The sequence below is a fragment of the Protomyctophum bolini genome (genome assembly GCF_963924005.1).
Source record: "Protomyctophum bolini genome assembly, chromosome: 21".
Taxonomy (NCBI): domain Eukaryota; kingdom Metazoa; phylum Chordata; class Actinopteri; order Myctophiformes; family Myctophidae; genus Protomyctophum; species Protomyctophum bolini.
Window position 1 is genome coordinate 14,720,836 of NC_137882.1, and position 27,535 is coordinate 14,748,370.

The window sequence follows — 27,535 nt, forward strand, 5'->3', positions numbered from 1 at the left end:
GCATTTTTCCTTCCCAATACTCACAACTTGTGGTTCTTAAAGTGGGGTCCATGCAAAGACCCTCAGGGTTCCTTGAGTGGATTCCAAGTGGACCCTTTCAGGTCTATAACTCTGAGAGTGTACACAAAATGGAACCAAATGGACCCTTATGGGTCCATTTGATTCGTTTGGTTCATCAGTTGATTTGTACACTCCTAGAGTTATGGGGGTCCTTGAATTTAAAAGGTTTGACAACCACTGATAATAATTAATACAATTTCCATTCATAATTGTGCATCTACAGGTAAAACAACAATGCAACTATAGTACGGGAGAAGCATGAAACAGTCGTGCAACAATAACTTCTAGTTCTAAAGAGCTCTGCACTCACCCTGTCCAGTCAGTCTGCAGTGGCGTATCCGCTCCACGATGTCGATACAGATGAGGGAGAAGAGCACTAGCGAGACGGGCAGCTCCACGAACGTGTCGTGTTTTAGATTGTTATTTATCTGAACCTGTGATGGACAAGCAAGCATAAAATCATTGTGTTTGTTTGTTTTTTTAATAAATGCTATTATTCATTGGTTGATTCATAGTTCGTTAACCCATTAAAACCGGCCGTGTCATTTTAGATTTTAGCTATACTGTATATATTCAATTTAGAACATTGGTTTAGAACAGTGGTTCTCAGAATCTTTATTCTTATTTCTTTTAACAAATCTTCCCTTCTGGGAGTCCCTGGCACAACACATTTTCATATGGGGGTCCGCGATCAAATGCATATCATTTAGGGCTCCTTGACACAAAAACATTTGAGAACTAATGCTGGAAGAATTGGCCTCTGGTTTTAATGGGTTAAAACACAGAAGCAACAAGCCAGAAACACAAAATCTTAAAATAAAATATATATCAGAAAGCTAAAGTTAGTAATTGCCTATTCATGCAGGTGACATAAAAATACTGGGTTAATGGGCCAATCACTTTACAACAGTGGTATTCGCTTAAGTCAGGACTTCTATAGCAACAGGACGCAGAACAAAGGAGTGTAGGAGGTCATTTGAGTGTGAATTTATGGCCCTTATGTGAAAGACGGCAGATAAACGAGGACCTGCGGGAAGCAGCGGAGTCCTTAGAAAGTGGACGTGGACAGCCAATAGGATCTGGGTTTAAGCCAGCGAAGGAAGTGTGTGTGCGCTTCACGGATGGATGATTTGACTGCGGGCAGTTTGGACAGGAAGAGTAACCCAGCTGCTTATCAGTAGCTTCTTATCCATAAGGATGGAGATTTCTCCCACGAGAACCATTGGGGCTGCTCGTAAATCATCACCTTTATTTGACTTAGCGAGGCTTCGTCCAAACATGTACAGACAGTAGGCTACTGAACGAGGCACACTTTCGCTGCTGTCTCGGTGCCAAAGGTTATACAGAAAGTTCCACTCTAATGGTCTTCTTGATATCAGCCCTCAGGAGTCCTTCATGGGGTTATACAAATGGACCCTTGCAGGTCTGTAATTCTGAGAGTGTAGGAACAGAACAGGGTCCATTTGGTTCTGTTTGTACACTCTCAGAATTAAATGGGATCCTTGAGGGATCAAGATGTACCTGTACGTCTTGTACCTGTATTTTGGCCAGACCCAAAAAGGGTCACTTAAAACATCCACACGAGTTTAAAGCGGCACTACGGTAACTTATTTTTGTCTGTATGGTAGAGTCTACCATACAGTCTGTATAATTGTAGTCTACCAGGTAGACTACAATTATAAATACAATAAAAGTTATACAACATTTAGATCGTTTCAAAGGTCATGTCTCGGATCTGACACGAATTTTGAACTGATGGTCAAGATTCAATTTATCCCCTGAGCAAGCAGGGCTGTAGTAGCTCAATGGTAAAAATAAATGTCAGCACATGAGCAGGAAACCAGGTTCAAATACGAGGTAAAAGAGGAAAGTTACAGTGCAGATTTAAAGCTTCAAAACAATTTTGAATCAATTTCTTCATCCGGCAAATACAATTATTTTATTTGCCTGATGAAGACTATACTGAAAGGCCATTAATTAATTTTTTTCTGATCCTTGAAATAAAATGAAACGATTTGAGAACCAGGGCTTGATGCAACGACCTGGAACACCCTCTGACTGCATACAACATTACAACCAGGGTGTTACTAACGGGCCACAGCGAGCAGCCTATGGTCAAAGATCACAATGAGGGCCAAAGGTCAGACAAACAGAAACACCAAAACAGACACAGCGCAGCGGCTAGGTGGACAAACAATGTTTTACCTCTGAGCTGGCGATGAGGAAGGCAAAGCAGGGCAGTGTGGAGAGAATCACATACACCAGAGCCACAGGCCTCCTGACAGCAACAGAGAGAGGTCAACGTTGTTAATAAGGGAACATGTTTGATCGATGCCGAGTCAGGTTTGTCTGTGACTCTGCGGGCAAGATGATTCGACCAGATTTCAGGCCTGTGTGGTCAAACCCACAGGCCTGGTCAGATCCAAGCTCACACACAAACACACGTGCGCACAAGCCATCATCGGCGATCACTCGAGACAAGTATGATAGTCTTCCTGTCGGTGGGTCTGGTCCTTGATCCACTGCAGTCTCTATTGCAGTGGGGGCATTATGTAAGTGGCTGACTTTGGTAGAGGTTGTGTGTCTCCTTTCTCTGTTGCCTCTTTGCTGTTCTGCGGGGACACACACACACACACACACGCACACGCACACACACACACACACACACACACACACACACACACACACACACACACACACACACACACACACACAGCAGCAGTAAGGACTCAGGAGTAAAGAGACTCACCACTTCTTCCTCCCGACGAGGAACTTCTTCTTCATGAAGACCATGTACTTGATGGGCACCCAGATGAGCAGCGCGGCCGAGGTGACGTAGGCCACGGACGAGGCCACGATCAGCCAGTAGGCCGTGCTGCCGTCGGTGGGCGGCTGCGCCGAGGCCTTGACCTTGGCCACGATGATGGCGAACCGCTGCATGACGATGAAGAGCGGCACGCACAGGCCGGCGAACTGCAGCACCTCGCACAGGGCGAACTTCAGGGTCTTCCCCGAGCCCATGCTGATGTTGGCAGCCCCGGTGCGAACAAAAAAAAAAAAGAAAGGAAAAAAAAGTTGTGGCCGCGAGGCAGACCAGAGGGCTAGTCAGGCCTCGGCCCAGTGCATTGTCTGCCTCCACTAGCATTTTCCACACACCACCGCCCTGGCTCGCTGCTCACCCCGATTGCTTACACTGCACTAGGCATTGTGTACCTTGGGTGTGATGCCGATGTGACTGGCTGCCCCCTTTTAACTCTCTTTTATATATATGCACAGGTTATACAAACAAACTTTGTTTCTATGCCACCATAAAGGAAGTAGGCTACTGTATACAGTTGTGTAGGGTAGGCTGTACACTACAGTATATCATATAGTAGAATAGTAGCTTCAGCTTTGGTCACATCAGGCAAAACATGTCAGCATATAGCCTACGGTATGTTAATTGTAGGCCTATTGTGATTTTTCAGGGAGGGGGAATTGTCCATAATCCATAATGAACAGCGTGCAGTATGTGAATCAGAAATGCAGGCTACGATACAGTGGGCTACATGGTATACTCCTTCTCAAAGTCAGGGTAAGTAGCTGTAGGCCTATACTGATGTGCATTTTTTGACATGAGGAATCTAAAATGGCTTTAACCTTGCCTAATTAATTAAATAATGTCTTAAGACAGGCCAGAGCAAAGGCCAAAAGAAGCCACCTTACACAGATAATGTTTAGACATCCCCATCTAGTGGTGGCACTCAGTTATTGTACTGTAACTGTCCACTGTGAATGTGATTTGTGGCTGGACCAGCCGGCTGAGCCGGGCCAACCCAATACATGTTACTGACTGACTGGTTGGCTGACTGACTGACTGACTGACTGACAGAGTTAGAGCATTGGTTGGCCGGGTATATTTACATTTGAGTAGTCAAAGTGTTTTACTTACATGTGTTTATGAGGTGACAGCAGACCCCTTGGTGTGGTTGTATAGCCCCAGTATGTTCCCTCAGCACTACGCTCATTCTGTAGCTCCGAGGGAGAGGGCACATATGGGGCTAAAAAAATATACATGATGATCGCACAGTTGTGAGTTGTGACGAAAAGAGAGTTGAGCCAGAAGGCAAAGCTCTCTGTCTACCGAGTAATCTTCGTTCCTACTTTCACCTATGGGTCATGACTCATGACCGAAATAATAAGGTCGCGAACGGATAAACTACGGATAAGCGGTTGAAGATGGATGGAATGATCTTCCCTTTGAATTTAGGGCTTCTTCCTGGAGGCTGAAACCTTGACAGCCACATGTGCCAATGAAAAATAACAGTGACATCACAATAGTCATCCCCTCCCCTAACCCCTCTCCCTTTATCATAGGCTACAACAACAGATGTGGGTTGCGGCTTCAGTTCAGGTGGATCAACACCCATCAGGCAAACCAGGCATACTTAATGAACATTTTAACAAATACTGTACACCTTTTTGAATATATAATAGGGTTACCTGATGCATTGTTGATTTCTAAAAAAAAATCACGGCACTCCATTATTATTCTCACTTATTCCCAGATTGCTGTGTTATGCTGAGGAGGATCATTTATTTGGTCAAAGTTATCTTGATTCCTGACTGTTTTGCTGTAAATGTCAGGCTTCTCATCTACAATAAAAGTACAACTGTCTGTTATAACAATTAAAAATATAGCTGCATGCAGCAGCAATGCGTGGGCCAAGCAATGCAATATGCAATACATGCAATATCCGTCAGGTTTGCAATTGCCCAAGTCTAAACACAAATTGGCCAAAGTCACACTCCAAGTGCCAATACAGTACATCATGTAGGCCTACATGTACTGTAGTGTACTCTCTGTTCTGTAAAAAACTATAAATAAATGTATGGGTAGACTGAGTCTCACCAATGTTATATCTACATTTATTATGTCATGTATGACACTATCACATGGTTTTGATCAAAAGTTTGCACGTTTTGTATTTGGACCTGTATTTCTTCACCAGTCTTCATCTTCACTTTGAATTGAAAGTGACCTAGCACTTTATTTTAGCAAGGTGACGATGGGCTAGCTGCTGAATACAACATGCTTGAAATTATTTACAGGGTGTAAGGAATAATTGTAAGAAATAATAAAACTGTTACAAACACATTTAAATTAATCATTGTAATCCTTGTAGTCGTGACAGATACCATGTGGTTCTAAAGACATTCTGGTCATGGTACAGTATTGAGTACAGTATGCACTATGCAGTAAAGAGGACAGTTTGAGATGGGCTTCATATTCACAGTTTTAACCCATTTAGACCTGAGGCCGATCCTAAAAACACCTTCTAAATCCTGACCTAATTTTATTTTTAAACTTCAGATTTTAATAAAAAATTAAAAGTAAATATGTTGCTATATATATGGCAACAGATAATGTTACAAAAAGGGGTTTCCAGGATTTGTGTAGTTATAACAACAAACATGGTCTAAAGTATTAAAGTAAATAATATATATTCCCACAGTTAGAGTTCTTTAATTGTTCAATATCATGCATGAAATACAATTTCCGGGTTGGGATACCAATTCCATCCGATTAAGGCCTATTCATAGTCTGGATTTTCGTTGGTGAGGTGACCACCGCTCCGGTGGTGAGCTGACCACCGGAGCTAAAATAACGTTGAGCGGTGGTGAGTAAAAACAGAGAGAAGGGCTTGAGCGGTGGTTTGCTCTTCACTGCGGCTCGTGACGTCATGTTGTAGTTCGGTGGTCACCCCACCACCGAAAATCCAGACTATGTATGAGCCTTCAGGAGAGAGAATTACATTCAGAACATTCCTTTTTGGACTATCCAGCTCACTCTGATGCTTAGCCCCTAGCTCACCTCACACCTTGACCATTGTGCTGTATCTGACCCTCTGACCTCACGTGCATGCACATGCATGAGCACCGATGCACACACACAAACACTTGATCAGGTAACTGGATCAGGATTAGGTGATGTGCACTATATTTGGTGCTGTATTTAGTTTACACACATTTCTACTGGGCACCATGAGAGGAGCTATTTTTAGATTCTGCAATGAGGCATTTTCTCAGGCACTGCTTCTATTGCTGAGGGTAGAGCTCTGGCTAAATAGTACTGAACAGACAACAGGCAGTCTGTATATCACTTGAACACTTGAGTGAGCACTGAGCACCGAATAGTGGCACCAAACTGTTGCACTTGCAACGCCCTGTGACAGCTGGACAAACATGCTGTCAACAGGCCAAAATAGCTTTAACATTTAAACATCTTCTTCTGCATTTATAATTTGCAATACTTTTTACTAAGTAAGATGTACTTACTACCACTACATCTCAGAGGAAACTAGAAAAAGTGCCCCTCGGGGCACAGATCTCCACCAGGCCAGGTCAGGTTGTGGCCTCCTGGTGGCGCTATAATAGGCATATGTGAAAAGGGGGCCATTTGTTCTTACACCATTGATGGCAATTGGATGATTTGAGGCATTTTGTTCCAAAAATGTGTTTTGCTAAAAATCCACCTGTTGGTGGCGCTATAACAGGCCAATGTGAAAAGGGTGCATATTCCTCAGCCTAGTAGGAAAGTCTGTGAAAGATTTCACGTAAATTTCACGTAAATTGCACGCTGTGTTCATGATTTGAGGCTTTTTGTTTCAAAAGGGCCAATCCTGCAAACTTTGAAAGACAATGTTAGCCAATTAATCCAGTGGAAGTTTAAGAATAAAGTGTTACAGTTACAAGAGTCTGGTTGCCCTGTTAGGGCCTCCTGGTGGCATTCTGGAAATTTTGGGCCAGAGGTTGGCATCGTTGGCATCCAGGGAGTGTGTGCAAAATTTGGCATCGACCTGGTTAACGGTGCCGGAGATTAGCTGTTCACAGACGGACGGACGGACGGATGGACGGACGGAGTGCTAAACATACTCTCAAATATTGTACTTTTACTTTACTCCACTACAAGTATGTAGTACTTTACTTTAGGTACATTTCGATCATTACCAGTACATCGACCTTGTCCTTAAACTACAGTTCTGGGAATGCCCATATATGGATGGACCTTTTTCCTTTAGCGTTTTCGGGACGGGTAGGGCGAAAAATGTGTGCCAATTAGTAAGGCCAGGTACAGTTAGGGCCCAGGTAGGGCCGGGCCTTAATTTCCGGGCCTGTTGAGAACTCTAGTTTTCGCCGGCTGCCGGGCACGGCTGCCGGGCACGGCTGCGCACCTATCTTTGGGGCGACATTGAAGAGGAAGGACGGGTGGGGAAGGATCAACATATGGAATGTCAAAACTGGTCAGCTCCATATATGGAGATCTAAGGGTTTGAGGTCAGATGTAGAGTTGCTGGCCGGCTCCATATATGCACATCTAGGTGATGATCCACTCTTCTCCATGTATGGCTATCCAGGGTTTGATGAGGTCAGTGTTTTGATCTTCATATATGGAGACGGCCATATATGGAGCGTGTCATGAGGCATGATGGACTGACGGCCATATATGGTGGCGTGACGTGTCACGAGGCGTGACAAACTGACAGCCATATATGGAGGCATGACGGATGAACTGACTGACAGGTTTGCAGGTTTTCATAGTTTTAGTAACAAAACACAACAACTTTAGGCCTATATTGTATATTTCGGCCATTTGAAAATAGCACATCACAATGTGTCGCATCGCATCTATGGATGTCACTTTTCACTTCCGATCCGATCCCGATACCTCAATTTCTGTGTTAGCCGATAGCGATACCGATATATATATATAGGGAACAAGTCTAGGGATACCGCCCTAGACTGGTTCAAATCATACCTATGCAATAGATCCTTCTCAGTTAAATTTGGTCATCATACATCTGTCATCTGTTGTCCCCCAAGGTTCAATTATTGGCCCCATCCTGTTTTCACTATATCTTCTCCCCCTAGGACTCATCTAAAAAAAACATGGCATCTCCTACCGTCTATACGCAGATGACTCCCAAATATACATGCCCCTAAATAGAAATAGCAACAGCCCCCTATCCCCTCTCTTTGAATGGTTAAAAGATATTAAAGCCTGGATGGCCCTACATTTTTTTTATATATAAATCAAAGTAAAACTGAAGTAATAATGTTCGGACCAAGTGTCATTAACGCTCCTCCCTTAGACCTGGGCCCACTTCAACCCTTTGTGGTTCCCATGGTCTCCAATTTAGGAGTTAAAATGGATAATGCTTTTAAACTTGATACACAAATAAATGCTGTGGTTAGATGATAGATCTAGTTTTTATCATTTGAGACTTTTATCACAAATCAAATCAGTTTTATCTTTTAAGGACCTAGAGTGAGTGATAAACGCTTTTATTACAACTCGCCTTGATTATTGTAATGCCCTCTACGGAATCACCCAAGCCTCCCTCTCCCGCCTTCAACTTGTTCAGAATGCTGCCGCATGACTTTTAACAGGAACCCGGAAATATGAACATATCACTCCCGTTTTAGCTGCACTCCACTGGCTCCCAGTACGTTTTAGAATCCATTTTAAGATTTTATTGTTTGTTTTTAAATCATGAAATGGATCAGTGCCAGTTCATGTTTCTGATCTCCTAAATCCCTATGTTCCATCTAGATCACTGAGGTCAGCCAATCAAATGCTCCTTGTCATCCCTAAGGCAAGGTGTGAGAGAAGAGGGCAATCTACATTGCAGTATTGATACCTTTACTTAAGTAAAACAAGTGAGTAGGCTACTTCTTCCATCACTGGCACACACACATTTTCTACTTAAATTAGGTGAAAATTAAAATAGCAGAACATGGGATCAAAACAGCAAGCATCAATGCTCTAAAATAATGCACTGAAATAAGATCAGTTAATTACACCGGATCACAGCCACTCAGAAGCCTTACGTTATGCTATATCAGACAGTGCTTTATTTTACACTGGTGTATTGCATTGCACTGTATTGTATTGTTTTTCTCTGACCTGTGAAGCACTTTGGTACGAAGACACACCAAATTTGTTCTACTGCTATGCCACTAAAATGAGGAATGCTCTTGTGAATGTGGAATGCTCTCACAAACATCAAAAAGGGTAACTCCTTACCCTCCTTCAAAACCGCCATAAAAGAGCACCTGTCTGCAATCAGTAACTGGTCTTTCTAGGACCAGGTCCTAGAATAGTCTAAGCCACTGGTCTGGTTCCCAAACACTGGGACTCGGGTCCCATTTGTGGGTCACGGACACACGCAGGACCACAATGGAAACAATTAGGCCTTGGGGATTTTTGTGAACTATCCTTTTAACAATCATTGTAAAATCGTACCTGTACATTTGCATACTGCTAATAAAGTATTCAATGAAGACGTCCAGAATTACAATGACTTGTAGATGATCAATAGGTTTACGTGGCTGGGTCTTAACTTAAGACATGCCCAAAAATATATGGTTAACGCAGTACTGTTCAACTTTTTTTTAATGAATAGTGTAATTTTGTCCAATATGTGTGGTAGAGTACGGTGAGTACCGTATGTTAACACAATATATACATTATTGTGGTGGTTGTATTCTGTCGTCCTGCACTTCTACATCATGTCAAAGGTACAATATTTGGATCCAAGATGTTGTGGACCCTGTTGTAAACAAGTTTAGTGCTTTATCATGGTTCATCCACAAAGTAACAGTTTTTGTATTGACTTGAAATTTTCAATCAATCAGTAGGAAGTAAAATCTGCCTATGGTCTGGAAATACTAGTAGCCTATAAATACAAATACCTCAAAATTGTACTCAAGTACAGTAGCTACTTCAGTAAATGTATATTTAGTTACTTTACCCCACTGGTTTTCAGTGAATTTGTCATTGTGTCCCCTATAGTCTCTCTCTCTCTCTCTCTCTCTCTCCAAACGCAGGCCGCGCACTTGTTGCAGCAGTGAACTACTCCCACGAGGGGGGGCCCGTTACCGTTAGATTCATGGCTTGCATGGATCATGACCCCTGGTCTCCCACACACAGCCAGCTGTCAGCTGCCCACAGCGCACCGCCTTTTTGACTTCCCCACTCTGGCACCGGGTTAACCATGGCGTCTGGCGAGGAGGACGGCACGGAAGACAAGGAACACAACAACAACAAGAGGAGAACCAAGAGTGCCGTCGCCACAGCATGGCTGACTTTCTACAACATCACCATGACGGCCGGGTAAATGCGGATTATTGTAGCCTATAACCTGCTATGGCTGATTAATAAAGTGCTACTAGCTAGCCACTCCCTGAACGCCGCTCGCCTCTCCCCGCACTCCGCATGGGGAGCGTGTTTCTGTTTATAGGTCCGTGTCTAGTGTGGCAGTTGGACGCATCCATTCTGCGGCTAAATTTTAGAGTCATTATGCCGCCGACTGCACCGAGACGCGGCCGTTGGACGTGGGAGGCAAAGTCCGAGGCCAAATAGTTGCAACTTTCTATGAAAGTGTGTGACTTTGATTGCTAAAAGAACCACCAGACCTTTCAAGAAAGTAACGGCGGTGGTCGGATCCAGCCTTTTCCAAATAGGGTCGATCGCATGCATGGTGTCAGCGTCATGGCCACGCTGCTCAGACAGTTGCAGTGATAAGTATAGCCGGTGCGCTGACACTGGAGATCCGCTCTGTCTCAGGCTCAGACTGACTGACTGACTGACTGACTGACTGACTGAGGGGACTGGGGGAGTGAAATAGCTCAGTTGGCACATTTTAAACTACGCTACAAAACGTGCCATTACGCAGTTGAGGACATTGTAATATCCCATGTGGGATAATAAGGTGGTAAAAACTATGACAGACATTATAATCAACATGAGTTATTTTATATTATGTCGGATCGTGATGATCAATTCTCTTCCTAAATTTAAAACTGCCTCAGACATCATCATCGACTGGCACACTGGCTCAGTTATGCGTAAATGCGTGCTGCTCATTCTTGGCACAACTGAGTCTAGCGCGCATAATTTTTTGGTGCGTTCCCACCTTATTCTAATCTACGAGCTGTCTTTGTGTGGTTCTCACACTACTACACACCTTTTTTTCTCATTCAATTTTTATTTGTTTTCTGATCAAGCAAAAACACAGCATAATCATTTTGCAGTATACAAAATTGAACTCAAAACATTCACTCTCACACGCACACACGCACACGCGCGCACACACCCACACCCACACACAAAACCCCCTCCCAACTTTTGACACTTCACATTCTGAATGGGTCCAACAGGAAATAAACTTAAGCTGTCCCCTAGAAACTCAATTCCACTGACTGACGCACAGGTCAGCACTGATTTTCAAGAGAGTCCTCTTACAATAATGTCAAAGAATGCCTAAAAGTTATTATGGACAATGCATGTCCATTTGTACACTCTCTTGTTGTGATAATAATAGTCTGACAACTGTTATTTCTGGACATTTCTAAACGGCAATATTTTTTGTACAAACGCCACAAATTGTATATAGATAGATCCTTTCATATTCAAAGTGAAAGTTGTTTTTTATTTGTTTTATTTTCTAATGACAAGTCTAATCATTGGGTCGATGTTTGTTAATCAGGGGTATCTGATGTACTGTTTCTATTGTAGTCTACTCTGATATGACCTGCAATAGTAAATGCGTTGTTTCCAACAAAACGTTATTTAGCACTTGAAAAACAGATTCCAGTTTCCAAGTCCCATTCACAAGTCTATGATTTATATCATATGTGACTAGATTTGACTGAGAGCCTGCCATCGTGCAACCTCCAGCTTTTCACCAGAAGAGAAACACTGAATTTATTTATTATCCAAAATGAGTTAATAGCACAGGCAGCCTCTTCACATACTAGAGCATGTCTGAAATAAATATCAGAAATGAAATCGATGAAAATATGAAATCGATGTAAATATGAAATAAATGCTTAAACATGTAGCTAGGTGTAATGACAGAAGTGAACCTTTCAAGCCTGTTTTCTCAACTCGCTGTTTCTCTGCAAGACATTACTCTATAAAGTGCCATATCTCCAAAACTGGTGGGTCAAACTGAACAACCAATATCTCTATTTGAAGCTATACTGCTTTCATGACACAAAGAAACAGAATTAAAAAAAAAATGCAATAGCAGTCCCGCAGTCAAATTTTGTCACAGAAATTGAATTTCTTTTAGCATACTGTCATGGACATTTTCATGTTCCACTGAAAGGAAATTGGGATAACTTGACCTATCCTGTGGGGATGATAAAATGTTGTTTGCAGAGGAACATAAATAATAGTAGTGGATTTGAATGTCATTGCATGCTCTTGATAAGTTTGAAGTCACTTAACATTGTGCAATGCAATCAGATAGGACGTTTCTGTGTGGATGTATGAGCTGTCAAGGCCAGAACGTAGTGTTTTGCCACTCAGTAGGCGTTCCTGCATAACTTCCGGGTATGGTGATGATGTCACATGCATACCCTCTATAATAGCCTGGGTGTGTGTGTGTGTGTGTGTGTGTGTGTGTGTGTGTGTGTGTGTGTGTGTGTGTGTGTGTGTGTGTAATAAGTGGTCCAAATGTTTCACACACACGCAGCCCAATAAAACAACCCATAACTGCCTATGATATTGCAACATTGTTTTTCAGTACAAATAGATAGATCTATTGTGCATTTAGGAATTTTGTCATATTTGTGTAGTTGTTGTAGTTACTAGTTTCAAATAGCAAAAGCATTCAAAGTAATATTTTTTTCAGATTGTCAAATAAGCCTCTCTGCTCTTGCAGAATCCTATTGGGGTCTTGAGAAATTCTCTCATTGTATTCCGAGTCAGACTAAGTGATTCCAGCCTCAGTCATGCTTAGCTGTTTTAAGTGCTGAAGAACATTATGTAGTTAATTAAACACATGCATTCACTTATAAAGCATGTCAGATAGCTGCAGGATTCTGTGTCAATGTGCATCCCTTTGTTGTCCAAACATCTGAACTAACACTTTAATTTCTTATATTATAACATGCACTGAACTTATTGTGTGGTGGCAGGAACTCTATCAATGCAATTATATGCTGTAATATGGACAAATGCTTTGCAAATTAGGCTATTCTTTATTGCCTGCAACTAGGGTTGCGATCCGTTTAGGATTTTAACGATTCCGGTTCCTTAACGATTCCTTCTTAACGTTCTGATTCCTTAATGGTTCCCTATATAGTATGATATATTCCTAAATTATATATACCTCACTGGTTCCTAAAGTACCCTCTGGGTTACTTGGACCCTTAATGGTCTGTAACTGTCATTTGTACACTCAGGTGGTCCTCAAAATTAAAAACGTTTGGGAACCACTGGTATTGTAATTGTATATCAGACGCAAAGTCCACATAAACCAGCTCTGACAGTGTGATGTACCGGTTCTGGAAAGTGGAAACCTTTCCAAATACAATGGAAACCGATTATGGTTCCTCAATGTTGGATTTGGTTTCCCCGATTCCTCCAGCTCCGGATCCCGACACGACACTACCCATCTTCTACATTTGATTGTTCACATCAAACATTGTTGTTCATGTAATCTAAATATGACCCGTTCGTTCCTTCCCAGGTGGCTGGTCCTGGCTATGACAATGCTTCGCTTCTACCTGCAAAAAGGCACACACAGGGGTCTGTACAAAAGTATAGCGAGGACACTCAAGTTTTTCCAGACCTTTGCATTAGTTGAGGTAAGACCTACAGCAGATTTTTGGTTTTCTGTCTTTTCTAGAGGTCCTGAAACTCAAAGAGCAACAATGTTAATTTGTGACTTACTGTATGTGTTGGTCACCTGTTTTAGTGTTTGACACTGTCTTATTAATAGAAAGTGTCTGTGATGGTTGTGGTTCATTGGTAGTAAGTAAGCTACAGTATGAATAGACAACATACATTGACATCAGAATGGTCCTTCAAATGCTGCTATAGATACCATAGCCAAGTTCTTATAGAGAGTTACAATTTGCAATTTAAGCAATTTGCTTTTTTCAAGGGTGACGTGTGAGCCATCGGCAGGGTAGGGATGAAAGTCTCTTTTCAGTGAAAGGAAGTAGATAGTCACATAAGTACAGTGCAGTGATAATATAGGGGCCTACAGTAGTGCCCCAAAGAAACTCAGATACCAAGTAAACAATTAACCTAGCATTTGCCTAAACAACATGCTACATTCTTAACATTTGTGGTCAAGAAAAAAATAATCTAATGGCTCTATTCAAAAGTGTAACGCAGAACCTGAAACTTTCGAGCAGAGGAAAGCCTTCTTGCTATGCAATTTAGGCATTTAGCTATCTGCTGCCAAAGGTGGCCAGGGGTACTTTTCTGCCTTGCTTTGCGTGGGATTGGGATTTGCCCCCAGACCGACGGATCACATAAGGGACGGACTGGAGGGGAGAAATTTCTCTCACCCTCCGTTGCTTAGTGCTTCTTGTGTCGATTACGTTCGACTCTGTAAAGCACCTAATCGTACCTGTCTCCTGTACTGTGTTTACTTGTCTTGTAGATACAGTAGTATCTATTTTACATGGATGTGAAAATTTGCACTGTACCTGGTAAATAAAATAAAGTGACCAATTAACTGTACATCTGCATAGTAAACAAGCATCTATATTGAACAAACAAAGGTGACAAGAAGGGATACATGGACAGAATATGTGATACTTTAGGTATCATTACTAATTCTTACCTAATCTTGTTTTACAGGTGGGACATTGTGCAATCGGTATGTAATGAGTTTAAATACAGTGTATTTATACTCCTTTAAAAATGTATTTTAATGTGTTATAATATATTCATTGTTTTCCCCATATGGCACGTTTGGTTCATTAGTTTTGGTACAGATAATAAAAGTTTCACAAAATATTCCGGCATACATGTAAGGCAAACCTATAGGAGTCAGTGTAAAGTAAATGAAATATGAACACAGATACAGTAGTAGGGAAATTGTCCATTCAATAAATAAAATAAAAGGTGTTGTACAATACCTTTTACGCAGCAAACTCTCAAGTGGCTCTACAGGTTCCTAAAACTTCAAAAGAGAAAAACAGATTAAAAAACCCTCCAAAAACAATCCTAATTAGCCTTATCTGTGCTCTGTGGCGCAATGATGTAATGTGGCCGAGAATAGCAGACCTACAAGCTCACAACATATCACACCCACGACGCATTGTGAGCAGTTTATTAAAAGATCCCCTTTAAAGACACATGAATGAGCCTCTAGGTCTTCCTGGGGTCCTGAACAAAACGAATACAATACAGGTGTACAATTAAACAATACAGATCATATGTACAACTAAACCATACAGATGTACGATTATAAAGCCTGAAGTATGAACCTAGCTACTTCCACCATGTCAGAACCAAACCTACAGCTAGACTCCTGCATTGGAAATTACATAATTTACACCGGTTTCTTTCTTATTCCAGGACTTGTGAGGACTTCTGTGATTGTAACCGGAGTGCAAGTGTGTTCACGAATTTTCATGGTTTGGTTCGTCACCAACAGCATCAGACAGGTAAACTATACCAAAGTGTCCAGTACCGTTTGCGCTAGTCTCAACCATAACAACTCTTTTCTGTCCTACCCTCTTCATGCTTGCCGTTCTTCTTTGACATTGTGATAAAGATTCAGAACGAAGAAAGCGTACTCCTCTTCCTGGTGGTGTGGACAGTGACAGAGATCACCCGATATTCCTACTACACATTCAACCTGCTCAATCTCCTGCCGTACTTCGTCAAATGGGCCAGGTGGAGATGATGCCACTGCATGATTTCCGTGCTTAACACGATAAATGTGTCTTGAGTGCGTTAACCTAGTCTCACCTCTGTCATGCTTCCTTCAACTGACCATATTCACGTGCTCTAACCATATCATTGCTGTCTGTGCCCTACTTGATCATACTACAACATCACACAAAAGTAGCAGATCCACAAGCTTGAAAGGCGGCACGCTTTGAGCTTGAAGATCTGCTACTTTTGAATTTGAATCCTGAAAACAGTTTTGGACAGGTTTCCACCTGACAGAGACGATATACATACACATTCTAATCATATTGAAAGTGTGAATAATAATCAATGGCCATAACGGGCTTTACACCGGTCTGGCCAATTTTACATACACAGCTGTGCAGCTGTGCCACCTGTGTATGTTGTGTAAAATTGGCCAGTCCGGCAGACACAGTGACAAGTAGTATGGGTGTGTAGTGATAATGTGATATCACCTCTTTAACCATTTATCCAGTGAACTAAACATTAACATTGTGCTGGGATGACATAGTGAGTATGAGATAAGGCAATTAGAAACAAAAGGTGAAGTTAAAAACCAGTCAACAGTTGGATCAAGTGAGTTACAGAACCACACTGTACCTTCATGCTGCTTGCAATGTCTTTTGTAGCCTATAAACTCAAGTGGATATACTGTATCGCCACACATAGCCTACTGTATATTCTGGGATCCAAGAAAAGCAGATATCGTAACAGAGGCTCTCCTTGAGTGTGTGTGTGTTGCGATGGCCATTCATCCTGTGTGCGTAGCAGTAGATTGATCATGCACAACAGGTGTATAGTCCCACCCAGCCCAGACTCTATTAGTTTGACTCAGGCCAGGTGTGATTGATTAAATCCACCCACACCACAGATGGGGATTGAATAAACTCATATCTCCAGTATTTTCAATTTGTCATAGGTTTTAGCAATGTTAGAACTAGTGTAAGGCTACACTAGAACATTAGGAAAACACAAAAGCACATCTAAAAATGGACCCCAAACGTCCCTTTAATTTCATCTTTTATAACCGTGACAACCATCCAATCTCTCAGCTGTCGCCCCTGTGTGACATAACATTGGCCTACTGTATGAGGAGCACCTACTGTATGACATGGCATTCTGGCCTAACATATCTCTCTGTCACAGGAGATGAGATGAAATTAGAGTAGTGTTAACGGAACGTCAGCTGTACACACGGACAGCCATCCAAAACACAGGCTCGGCATCTCACGACGCAGAGATGGCACTCTCACTTCAAAGTAATGCACTTTAGAGATGATGTACTCTCTCTGTGGACTAGAAATGTTCTTGCAGGTTAATGTTTCTGCTGTTGTTCTCCGTTGTTTCCGGTTCCCGCAAGCCACCCGCGTCCGAAACCGTCGAGAAATGACAGAGTTACCGTGTGGGGGTCCCCGGAACATCCAGACCCCCAGGAACGCGCCCAGGGGGCCGGCCCGGTTCCGGCGAGCCTTCCCGTGTCTGAAACGGTCGAGAAATGTTGCAGATTTCCGTGCTCGCACACATATGGTACAGGGACATACATACACACATAGCTGCGTAATGGAGCGGAGGGCGGAGGCACCGCTCAAAAATAAAATGTTGGACATTACAATGGTGTATAAAAACAAAATCTAAAATTTCCCTCTTGCCACGGCCACATTGATGACCCCTGCTTGTTTCCATTGTGTATCCAATTCATCAACATACAGTAGCATACAAAAATTGGCCTCATACTCTTTGGTGCACTGCAGTGTACACACAGTGTAGTTCTTAATACTTCCCCCACTCTTCCACCTGGCATTCTCAGGGGTTCCTTAAGCACATGGACGAGGCTACAGGCCCCCAGAGAGAGAGAGAGAGAGAGAGAGAGGGGGGCTCATGTTCAGCTGCTCCTCTTTTTAAGACCAACTGTTTTGGTCACGGAATGTTTCGCCCGTCATTTCTCCCACATCCACATCCAGAGTCTGAGGCTAAGGCTAAGGCTGCTCTTTGCATTCTCGAGTAAATACTGGATTCTCGTAGAACCCTGAGTCACCACCACATCAGTCTCTCGAGACAGACTGTTGACTCAAAGAGGCACTCTTTCTCCTTTATTTTTTGCCGATGGGTTCTCAGATTGCCACCACATTGTAGAAGAATCATGCTGTCATAGGGAGGAGGAGTTGGTGTTGACGTGCTCTCTGCTCCTCTACTGTGTCTGGCAATGTTCAGTGTTCTGGCAGAATGACAGAATAATCAAATTGTCACACTACACTACTCGCGTACAAGGAGATTGATTTTCCACTACTCCCATTTTCAATCTATCTTCATATAATTGGTCCTCGCTGTGCTCATAATAATATGGTAAATTATTTTGGTCTACCTCTCTCTGTGTCTCAGAGGAGGACTGTGGAGAGTCCAGAAACTCTCCTACCGGTGACATCATCCATTCAGTAGGCAGGTTTGGTCATTTCAAACAGGATTTTAAAATCTTTATAAAAAATTGCATTCAATGTGAGAACAATGGATTATATTATAGTATGGTAACTTCCCAGGAATAGAAAGCCTGCAGTTTCTATTAGCTTTGGATTTCCCCTCGATTATGTCACTGCCTCCTCCGTCAGTGTGTGAAGAAAATAACAGGTTCACTTGAAGTGCTTATGGAAAAGGTGCTGTATATAAATACATGCAGACTATTTCACTTCTTATGCATCCAATTGTTTTAACCACCCACAAATCTGGATGGATGGGTGCATGCAAGCATGGATTAAAGCAAAGTTAAGAGGTTTTGTTCCAAGCACTCTTTACTACTTTTCATTGGTTAAATATTTTAGAAACAACACACGTAAAGGGTGTTCAATAGCACTGATTTATGCAACAACAAAAAATCTAATCGAATCAAAATTGGAGTTAGGTGGTTTCAGCAACGATATGAAATATCTGAGACTATTAAGATTTAAGATCTTAAATAATAACTGACAACAGTCTATTGACAAGTCCTCAATGTGTCGCAGACACGTTGACAGCTTACAGAATTATTCTATTTTTGCTGCGCATGTCCATAGAAGACATGCCGACTTCTATTGAAATCTGTCGTGGCGACTGAGAACTTGCCCATGACTTTGTGAGCATACACTACTAGCTTTTAAAGATCTCCATCTCACTTTTTTTTCTAGATACAACTTCTTCATCATCCTGTACCCTCTTGGAGTGATTGGCGAACTGTTCACCATTTACGCCGCTTTGCCAGTTGTGCGCCGATCTGGAATGTATTCTATGAGGCTCCCCAACAAGTATAACGTCTCTTTTGACTACTACTACTGTCTCATCATCGTCATGCTGTCCTACATCCCACGTAAGGAGTGTTTTTCATCATATCTTTAATCAATTTCTGCACGGGTTGTTACAGTATAACCACAGATGCAATATGTGGTTGCTCTGTGAATCACTTAATACTGAGCACTTGCATTATCATATAGATACATTGCTCGGGAACAACAGTGCATGCTACTTTGTTATTTAGGCAAAGATTAAGAAGACGCACATGCACGATGGGCCTGACCATAATCTGTGTCTTTTTGTGTTCTCTCCCCCAGTGTTTCCTCAGCTGTACTTCCACATGCTTCGCCAGAGGAGACGGATGCTTCTTGGAGAGGTGATAGTGGAGAAGGATGACTAGCCGCTGCACCTCTCCGGTCAACTGGCTGTTATTTGGGACAGGCCAGCCTCCGTAGCCCCCCACCCTCTAACCCCCCCCGACACTCACAGCCACCTTTATGCACCGCTTCCCCCAGTTCATCTATTCATCCATCAGTGTAGGAGAGTCAGACAACCGACCTGCCAATACCACTGTCTGCAAAAAGGCCATCCAACAGGTGTGGACTTTTACCTGAAATAACCAGCGTCAAACAGGAATAAGCACATGCACCGATCGGCGATCGATACCAAACCCTTTAGTCACTGAGCCAGCAATGACCATCATCATCATCACCCTCACTGTCTGGAAGGGGGTTCATGTTAGGCAATCTGAGCATTGATTAACATGATCGCGCTCCATGTCAGTGGTGCTAATGGAAACCGGAGACAAAGGCCTCAAGTCTGTTGGAATTTTCACCCTGAGATGGGATGGAGCCTGTCAGTTTGCACTGTGGCTCCGGCTGTCACTGTCATCAGTGTGGATACATCCCTTCTGAATTCCGTGTCCACCAACGATCTATTGCCACGTTGAGCTGAAACCACCTTGCTGCCTGAAAGTCTTCAGCGCCGATGATGACTGAGACAAGACACTGCACCCACCTTCTGTGTGAGACAGAGTAGCGGAATTCTAAACTCTACAAGGTTTGTGCTTATAACCACCTGACCATTGGCTTGTAGCCAACGTGGAAGTGCCTCTCGCCAAAACAACTGCAGACTGTTTTTTGGGCCGATAAAGTATAGTTTTAGACTGCGACGGAGGCGCGCCGCCTCAAGCGAATTGAGCCACGTGAGGCACCACCGAACGAGCTTGAGTGAGTTGCCGTGCCGAACGTTGCGAAGTTCGATTGAGACGACTCAGTGCCGTTCGAGTTGCAACCCGATTAGACACAGAATAGTAAATCAGTTCTGGCGAGAGTGTTTGTCCTGACTGCCACTCAAAGTGGCTACTGGCCAATCACAGCGTGTCCTTGCACAAGTGCACTGGCCAATCACAGCGCATCCTTGCACAAGCCGTGTAGGGTTTCGAATGATGCAACAGAGTAGTGTGTTTACCGAAATTAGTGACCATTAAATTATGTTACAAAGCTGAGGGGCTGGTAGGCAGTCCATGTGAAGAGATTTGGTTAATGAGATTGTTCATTGCAAGTCACCGGCCACATATACTATTATCAAAAATGGGTTGGGGAGTGAAAATTGCGGAAAAATTTCGAAATTGCGGAAATTGGAAATTGCGGAAATTGCGTAAATTGAAAATTGCGGAAATTGGAAATTGCGGAAATTAGAAAGTGCGGAAATGGGGAGTGAGCGGCACAGAATTAAATTGGTCACCACTTTTGGTGTAATAACAAAATGTTATAATAAAAGGAGAAAGGAAACGGTTAGACTTGTGTCCCTTGAGCTGCATTTTTTAATCAATTGGCATTTAATATTTTTAAGTATTTTCCACCAGTGATTTTATACGTAAACAGCATGTGGCAATAGGTTGTAGCCAAAGGTTTCAAATAAAAAATTACACATAGCAATATTATACCTCAATATAAACAGACATTTGGGCAATTTGTTGCTTCCTCTGTGTACGTTTGTTAAGCCTTATTTGTGAACACAGCAATGTGAAATAACCAGCTAGATATATGCATAGATTTAAATTTCTTAAGGACAATTTAATTTGTTCACATATCACTTGATTCACTTGGTTGGCAATCAGTATCTACAGCTAAGCCTGTAACTGAACGAATTAATGAATGAATGCATGAACATATGGTTGAATGAAGTCACTGCTCAGACTCCATCACTCTGCTCCTATTCTCTTTTATGTCGCTTTGATGTTTACCATGTCAAAAATAATTTACGGGAGTGCATCTTAAAACTACATTTGATTCTTGTCATAGACCACAACAAATCTACAGCGGTAGAGATTATTTTATGTAGTCGCAGTCTTCAGTTTTGTTGTTTTTAATAAACATGTTTGTTCAAGCTGTTGTTGTCCATGTCGCTGACAAATAGTGCCTCCTATTAAAGGTGCTACGATGAGATAATTTCTCTCTTCTGTGCTGCTGAAGGAGTGTCTGTGATTGGAGTAGAACTACAGATGGTAAACAGGATGTGAAACTGCACCGACTTAAAAACGTAAACTTAAAAACTGCTATACCTAGCCCATGATGCTTAGCCTGGAAACCAAACAGATCTGCTGCAGATTGGTCTGGCGCTCCTCGGTTTGAATTACATTTCAGTTCATCCCAGAGCTGTGGGTGACCAATCAGAGCCCACTATTGACGCTTGAATCTGCTTGAATCCGTTTGTAACTGCCGTAGACTTAATATCTACGCAGCGATATTAGTCTGGTCATGCCGGGCTACATGATGCTAGGAATCTAACATCTTGATTGCGATCTGGGCTAGAGAGAAGAAAAAAAAAATCATAAAAACAAAAACAATAAAGATCAATGTTTAAAAACAAAAAATCACTGGACTAGTATTATTTATCAAGACAGTAAATATATGAAAATAACATTTTGTGCAAAAATAAATAAATAAACTAGGTTCTTCAATAGAAAGGAGTGGAGTTTTGTGATGGATATTTTAACCGGATCTATATTTCATCTACTGTATATGGTTCTGCATGTGGGAAAACAAGCTCATAAGCGCTTTGTTGGTTTTACATCTTTATTTGTAGGTTTTTTTTCATCATTGTATTACGTGGTTTCCTCTGTCTTTGTGGTGTCGTTTACACTTTGAGTGTTTTTAACAATACCAGGAAACATGAATTCCCTGAGCGCAGCATAGTGGCACATCTGATGTTTGTAGGCAGGATCTACAGTATCTCATTGAATGTACATGTACTGTAACCGTAACAAAAAACTCCCATGTTCTATAAAATACCATAATACGTAATACTATGTTGTAAACTTGCAGTCTCAGCTTTAAAATCAAGCTGATTTTCAGACATTTTATGTGTAAATACTTCATTTATTCTGACTCTGGTAAGTGATATTAAAAAGGCACTATATAGCCAGACATTCAATAGAGTACCGTAGTGGGGTTTGTCAAAGATAGCATATTATCTGCAACATATTTTTGCAAAATGCTTTTGCACCTTTCAAGATCATACCTTTAAACATAACTGTTGAAGGCACTATGGTGAGTCCCCTTGGCTTTATAGAATTCATATCCTACAAAAAGAACCGCAGTACTATGAAAAATATACATTCAGATATTCAGTTGTATGTGGAATAGTCATAGACAATGCAAAATATCAATATAAATCAATTGGTGATTAAGAAAATAAAAATAAAGAAACAAAACATTTCTCCACATTTTGTGATTGTCCTGCAGCTGTATTGCACATGCTGTAAAAAATATAATGCTGAACTGAGTTCATTTTGAAGGAAGAACAGAATTTGGTCACCGGTGCGAAGAAGAGGTTTGCTCACACAGCCGTGGGCTCAGTTCAAAATTGTCCCTCTTCTCTCTCCATACGTAATAATGTCCATGTGCTTGGTCAGTGCACCAGTGACCCGTGTGAGTGGAGTCTAGCTGCTCAGTACACCCTCGCCTGTCAAAGACAGTGCTATGACCCAGGGGATCCCGCTGTAGAAACAAAACATTACCATGGATTAAAGGAAAAATATTATCTTACATCTGAATTCATCATTTCCTATTATGCTATTTGTGAAAACAGTGTGAAAGGAGCCCCCCCCCCCCTGTGTGTGTGTGTGTGTGTGTGTGTGTGTGTGTGTGTGTGTGTGTGTGTGTGTAACTTTATTGCTATAGGCCTAGTCTGCAATACGTTCAAGCAGTATAGGCTATACTTTATTCTGGGAAGTTGGGAAACGCACGCACGGGCACGTGTACACACACACACACACACACACACACACACACACACACACGCTTCCATAGAAGACATGCTGGCTTCTATATGGAATCCAAATGACTGAAATCAGTCCTGGCGACTGAGAACTTTATCCAGGCATTAATAAGCTAAGCTACATTTTTTAATTCAGAGATTATTCGTCCATATTTACATTTGAATGCGTGCACTATGACAATAGCAGATTATTTGCAATGCAGTGCTTTGCAGTTTGCAGTGCTTGGTTTTGTGAGCTCGTCTGCTATTTTTGGTGCATGACACCATGCACAAGGAAGCTTATCAAGCCAGAGTCAGCACAAATAGATAAACAAGTGCTTGAGTGCTTCTCTGAGCAACAAGTGCTTATCTGAGCACCTTTAAAAGAGCTCTTAGGAACGTTAGGAAGGTTTTCTTTTTAGTAGGGCTGTCAAAGTTAACTAATTTAATTAGCTCACCGTAATGTTAAGCACGATTAATTATTTAAATTAAATCACAATTAACTTCCTACTAGGCCTTGGGCCTGTCGCACCTCCAATGTTGCCCATGGTGGACTATGCATGGCAGGGGCGTCCTGTTCCCTGAGCCAGGGAACTGAAAAATCGCACTCCATGTGAACTGAGCAGTGCTGTGTGTGTGTGTGTGTGTGTGTGTGTGTGTGTGTGTGTGTGTGTGTGTGTGTGTGTGTGTGTGTGTGTGTGTGTGTGTCTAAACAGCAGGGTCAAAGGTCCTACTCTAAACACCCATAGGGACAGACAGACAGACACACACAGGATTTGTTTGTTTGTCATGTTGCAAGTGTTTTAAGTGAAGAGGACCACAATGGACTTTATTGTGTTTTTATCCTCTACAGGGGGAGATGTTTGTCAAAAAAATTATTTTGCCACGAACATACAAAATGAGTGGACAATAATATTGCCAGAAACACATAAAGAGGTAGTCCTGATTAAAAAATTCTGAATGGCCATAAAAGGTCTGTAATTCTGAGAGAGTGAATGGGGTCCTTGCATAAACATTTGACAAGCACTAGTAGTAGTTGGACTCCTAATGTGTCATAGTGTCATTATATATATATTATTCTGAAGAAAACCTGGAGACTGACATCCAGTAATTGGGTCTTATGATCAAAATAAGAACATTATAATAAATTATGTGTAAACGGACTAATTTGTCCGTGTACGGACATAATGACCTGTGTCCCCTGATCCTCTGTGATGCTATGACTGTATATCAGGAAGGTGCTACGGTGCACTTTTTATGTAATAATAAGTCATGTCATCAAATAAAATCAATCAATCAAGCAATGAACAATGTAAGAGCAAAACTGGCTGCCGTGTGAACATGGTAAAATAAGACGCAGGAAAGGAATGAATCGGTCGCAGTAGTGAGAGAGAGAGACTCACCGCCCTCCATCTCCTTCTCACAGATGTAGCTTATGAGATCTTCACAGAAGAAATCATTCCACAGCCCTTCGTGAATAAGCCCCGCACAATTCTCTCCTCTCTCATGTCCGTGGCCCCAGTTGTCAGGCTGGCCAGGCTTCCACTTCCTGCAGGCGACCAGCAGAGGGCAGTGACAACACATTAATACAAGTATAGAGTAGCAGAACCCCCACAGAAACTGGACCAACTAGAAAGAGGCAATTCTGGGAAATTGCAAAGTGTGATTGCCTACATCGCAGCCGTCGAAAATGGAATCGCTTTTGGCTCTGCGTTGATTAAGCCACCCTCGACACGTGATTCAGATTTGGGATGGATCGGACATTCCGTGCGTGAATTGTGGCGTTTTTCGCAAAATAGGCCCCTCCCACTAACTTCGGAAGACGATTACGGCCGAACGATACAGAAGATCTAAATTCTGACTGTGCTGTTTTAATCGGATAGGTCCGGAGATCATGTGTACCGATTTTTGTGAGATTTGGACAAAATGGAGAGGAAAAAATACTTGAAAGTGAGTTTTTGCATTTTCCCATTCATGTCTATGGGGAAATTTAATGCACTAATTAATTCATATCAATTAAAGTATCCAACAAATGTCTTATCCCAATACACGCACACGATTCCCGATGCAGCCCGTCGTTTTGACATATGGCTCGAGTGCGTGCGACAAAAACTGTGGGAGATATAACACGGCAAAATAAAGTTTATCTAGTATAATAAAAAATATAAATAAAAGGGCACAAAAGCAATAGTGTGATTGCCCTCAGGGCAATCACACCAATAAACAGTGGTGGAAAGTACAATTACTTAAGTAGTAAGTACTGTACTTAAGTACAATTGTGAGGTATTTGTACTTTACTTTACTCGTACTTCTGCTTCCCGTTTCCAAATACTTATACTCCATTACATTTATTTGAAAAATAGTTATTAGTTATTTTGTAGACTGAATACAAATCACTCGGCCATTTGAAAATGAGAAAACTTGGGAAACAAAGTCTTATGCAGACCTGATCGGGGGTGCGTAGGCAGGGACCAACGTATTTAAAAATGCACAAAATATACAAAATGACCTGCACACCGTCTGCACCGTCTGAACACTTTAATTAAAATTTAAACTAGAATTTAAGCTTATTTAATTTAAATGATGATAGTAGCAAAGGTTGCAGATCAAGCTCAAAACACTGATCTGCTACTTTTGATGCTTGTGTCTGACGCTGTAGTGTAGGGGCAAGTAGGGGCGTCAATTCACGAATAAACACAAAACGTTAGGCCCCCTTTACAAGAGAACGGTTTCCATAGAAAATGGCTAAATAAGGGTTGAAAAGCCAACAAAATGAAAACTCCTTCCAGACTCTCCAGAGTGGAAATCTTTGAAAACGCTCTGCATGGCGTCTCCACGTAAACGGGCAAAACGATGAATCCGTAAAAACGTGTGAGATCATGGCTCACGTCAGCTCACAAGCCTTATGTTCATTACATTAGGTGCAGAGCTGTAGGCGTTATCTGGAGTTGCTAGAATGAGCAAGTGTAAAATCAGTCATTACGACGGCATCAAGGCCTGAAAAAATACATTTTAGTTGACAAAATCAACTGTAGATTTAGTCGACTAAAATCTTATGATATTTAAACATTACACTAAAACATTACAGATGACAAAAATATGACTAAAACTAAAATCAAAATTTGCTGTCAAAATCAACACTGGTTGAGACTCACGTGAAGGCAGGTTGGGTTCCGTCCAGCCAGCGCCACGTGTTCTCCTCCTCCCTGTCCGTCAGCCCCATCCAGAAGTAACCCTTCCCTGTCGTCTGCTTCTTCAGCCATTTCTGCACCGCGTCACAGAGAGGGATTGAGAGCAGTGTCGATTTCGTAGACTAAAAACTATGACGAAGAATGATCGCCAACTACCTTTTTGTCACTGCCGAACACTGAATAAAAGCTCAAATGTTGGGTAGGTACCCTCACAAAAAACATGCAGTAATGGTCTGGTCTCTACACTGCCTCCCCCTGGCCAGCCGGGGCGCCTGATGGAGGGGAAAGGAACTGGTTGGAATAACGTGTTCCTCCCACGCGCTACGTCCAACCAGGGAAACTCCCCCGTTAGGTGTAAAGGAGCAACTCATGCATGAAGGAAGCATGAGTTCAAGTCCGTTGCTCTCCCCAGGATGGTGGAGGGCGTGTAGAGGCCAGGATCACATTAGATAATTGACAAAGGGGTGAAAAATGGGTTACAAAATCATGGGATAATAATAATAATTATTTTTTGAAGCTCAAATGTTTAATAGGGAGGGACTAGTGGAGACGAGATCCAGTAGAACTTATGCTGCATTCAGATGGGATCAGGCAGACGGCAGAAGGCAAACCGGAGGTCATTTTAGTGGACGGGAGCACGACGGTAAATGGAACAGGACGGCACGCCGCCAGAACGGTAACGGCAGACAGCATCAATGTTAAATTATTTTATCTTTTTATTGTACCGTGCCGTCCAGCATGTGGTGCCGTTTGCTGTCTACCGCTTGCCTGTTCCCATGTGAATGCAGCATAAAAGACTAATCATTTTATGGTTGGTTGTGCGCTGGAAAAAATTGCAGAACAAGTCCACAATGCATCAACGCATTGTGAGCTTGTAGATCGGCTATTTTCACCATGCAACCTAGTGTAAAATCAGCCATTGTGGCGCCATCAAGGCCTGCTAAAATATTTTTTGTAGACTAAATAAACTGTTGATTTAGTTGACAAAAGTCGGATGATATTTAGTCTATTCAAAAGACTAAAACTAAATCAAACTTTGCTGTCAAAATCAACA

General features: G+C 42.1%; 3 protein-coding genes across 4 annotated transcripts in view; 1 reads left to right on the forward strand and 2 right to left on the reverse strand.

Moving 5' to 3' along the window:
* Positions 1-3,081, reverse strand: part of mrc1a (mannose receptor, C type 1a) — a gene marked incomplete at its 5' end in the record, with an annotated part of 32,817 nt that extends 29,736 nt beyond the window's left edge. The window contains 3 exons of the mRNA XM_080793542.1: positions 371-494; positions 2,266-2,338; positions 2,810-3,081. Of these exons, the coding sequence (XP_080649668.1) occupies positions 371-494; positions 2,266-2,338; positions 2,810-3,081 (469 nt within the window). The remainder of the gene's footprint in view (positions 1-370; positions 495-2,265; positions 2,339-2,809) is intronic.
* A 6,945-nt stretch (positions 3,082-10,026) lies between these two features.
* On the forward strand, positions 10,027-20,576 carry hacd1 (3-hydroxyacyl-CoA dehydratase 1). The gene is made up of 7 exons (XM_080793521.1): positions 10,027-10,216; positions 13,584-13,701; positions 14,708-14,726; positions 15,431-15,519; positions 15,630-15,751; positions 18,925-19,103; positions 19,345-20,576. Exons 1-7 carry the CDS (start codon positions 10,098-10,100, stop codon positions 19,425-19,427), a joined length of 729 nt encoding a protein of 242 aa, XP_080649647.1. The 5' UTR covers positions 10,027-10,097; the 3' UTR covers positions 19,428-20,576.
* Positions 20,577-20,745: 169 nt separating this feature from the next.
* The window catches only part of LOC308336218 (collectin-12-like), a gene marked incomplete at its 5' end in the record, with an annotated part of 53,179 nt that continues 46,389 nt past the window's right edge, over positions 20,746-27,535 (reverse strand). For both annotated transcript variants that reach the window (XM_080793519.1, XM_080793518.1), the window contains 3 exons: positions 20,746-23,031; positions 24,694-24,839; positions 26,446-26,555. In XM_080793519.1, coding sequence (XP_080649645.1) covers positions 23,012-23,031; positions 24,694-24,839; positions 26,446-26,555 — 276 coding nt within the window. In that variant the 3' untranslated portion in view covers positions 20,746-23,011. The remainder of the gene's footprint in view (positions 23,032-24,693; positions 24,840-26,445; positions 26,556-27,535) is intronic.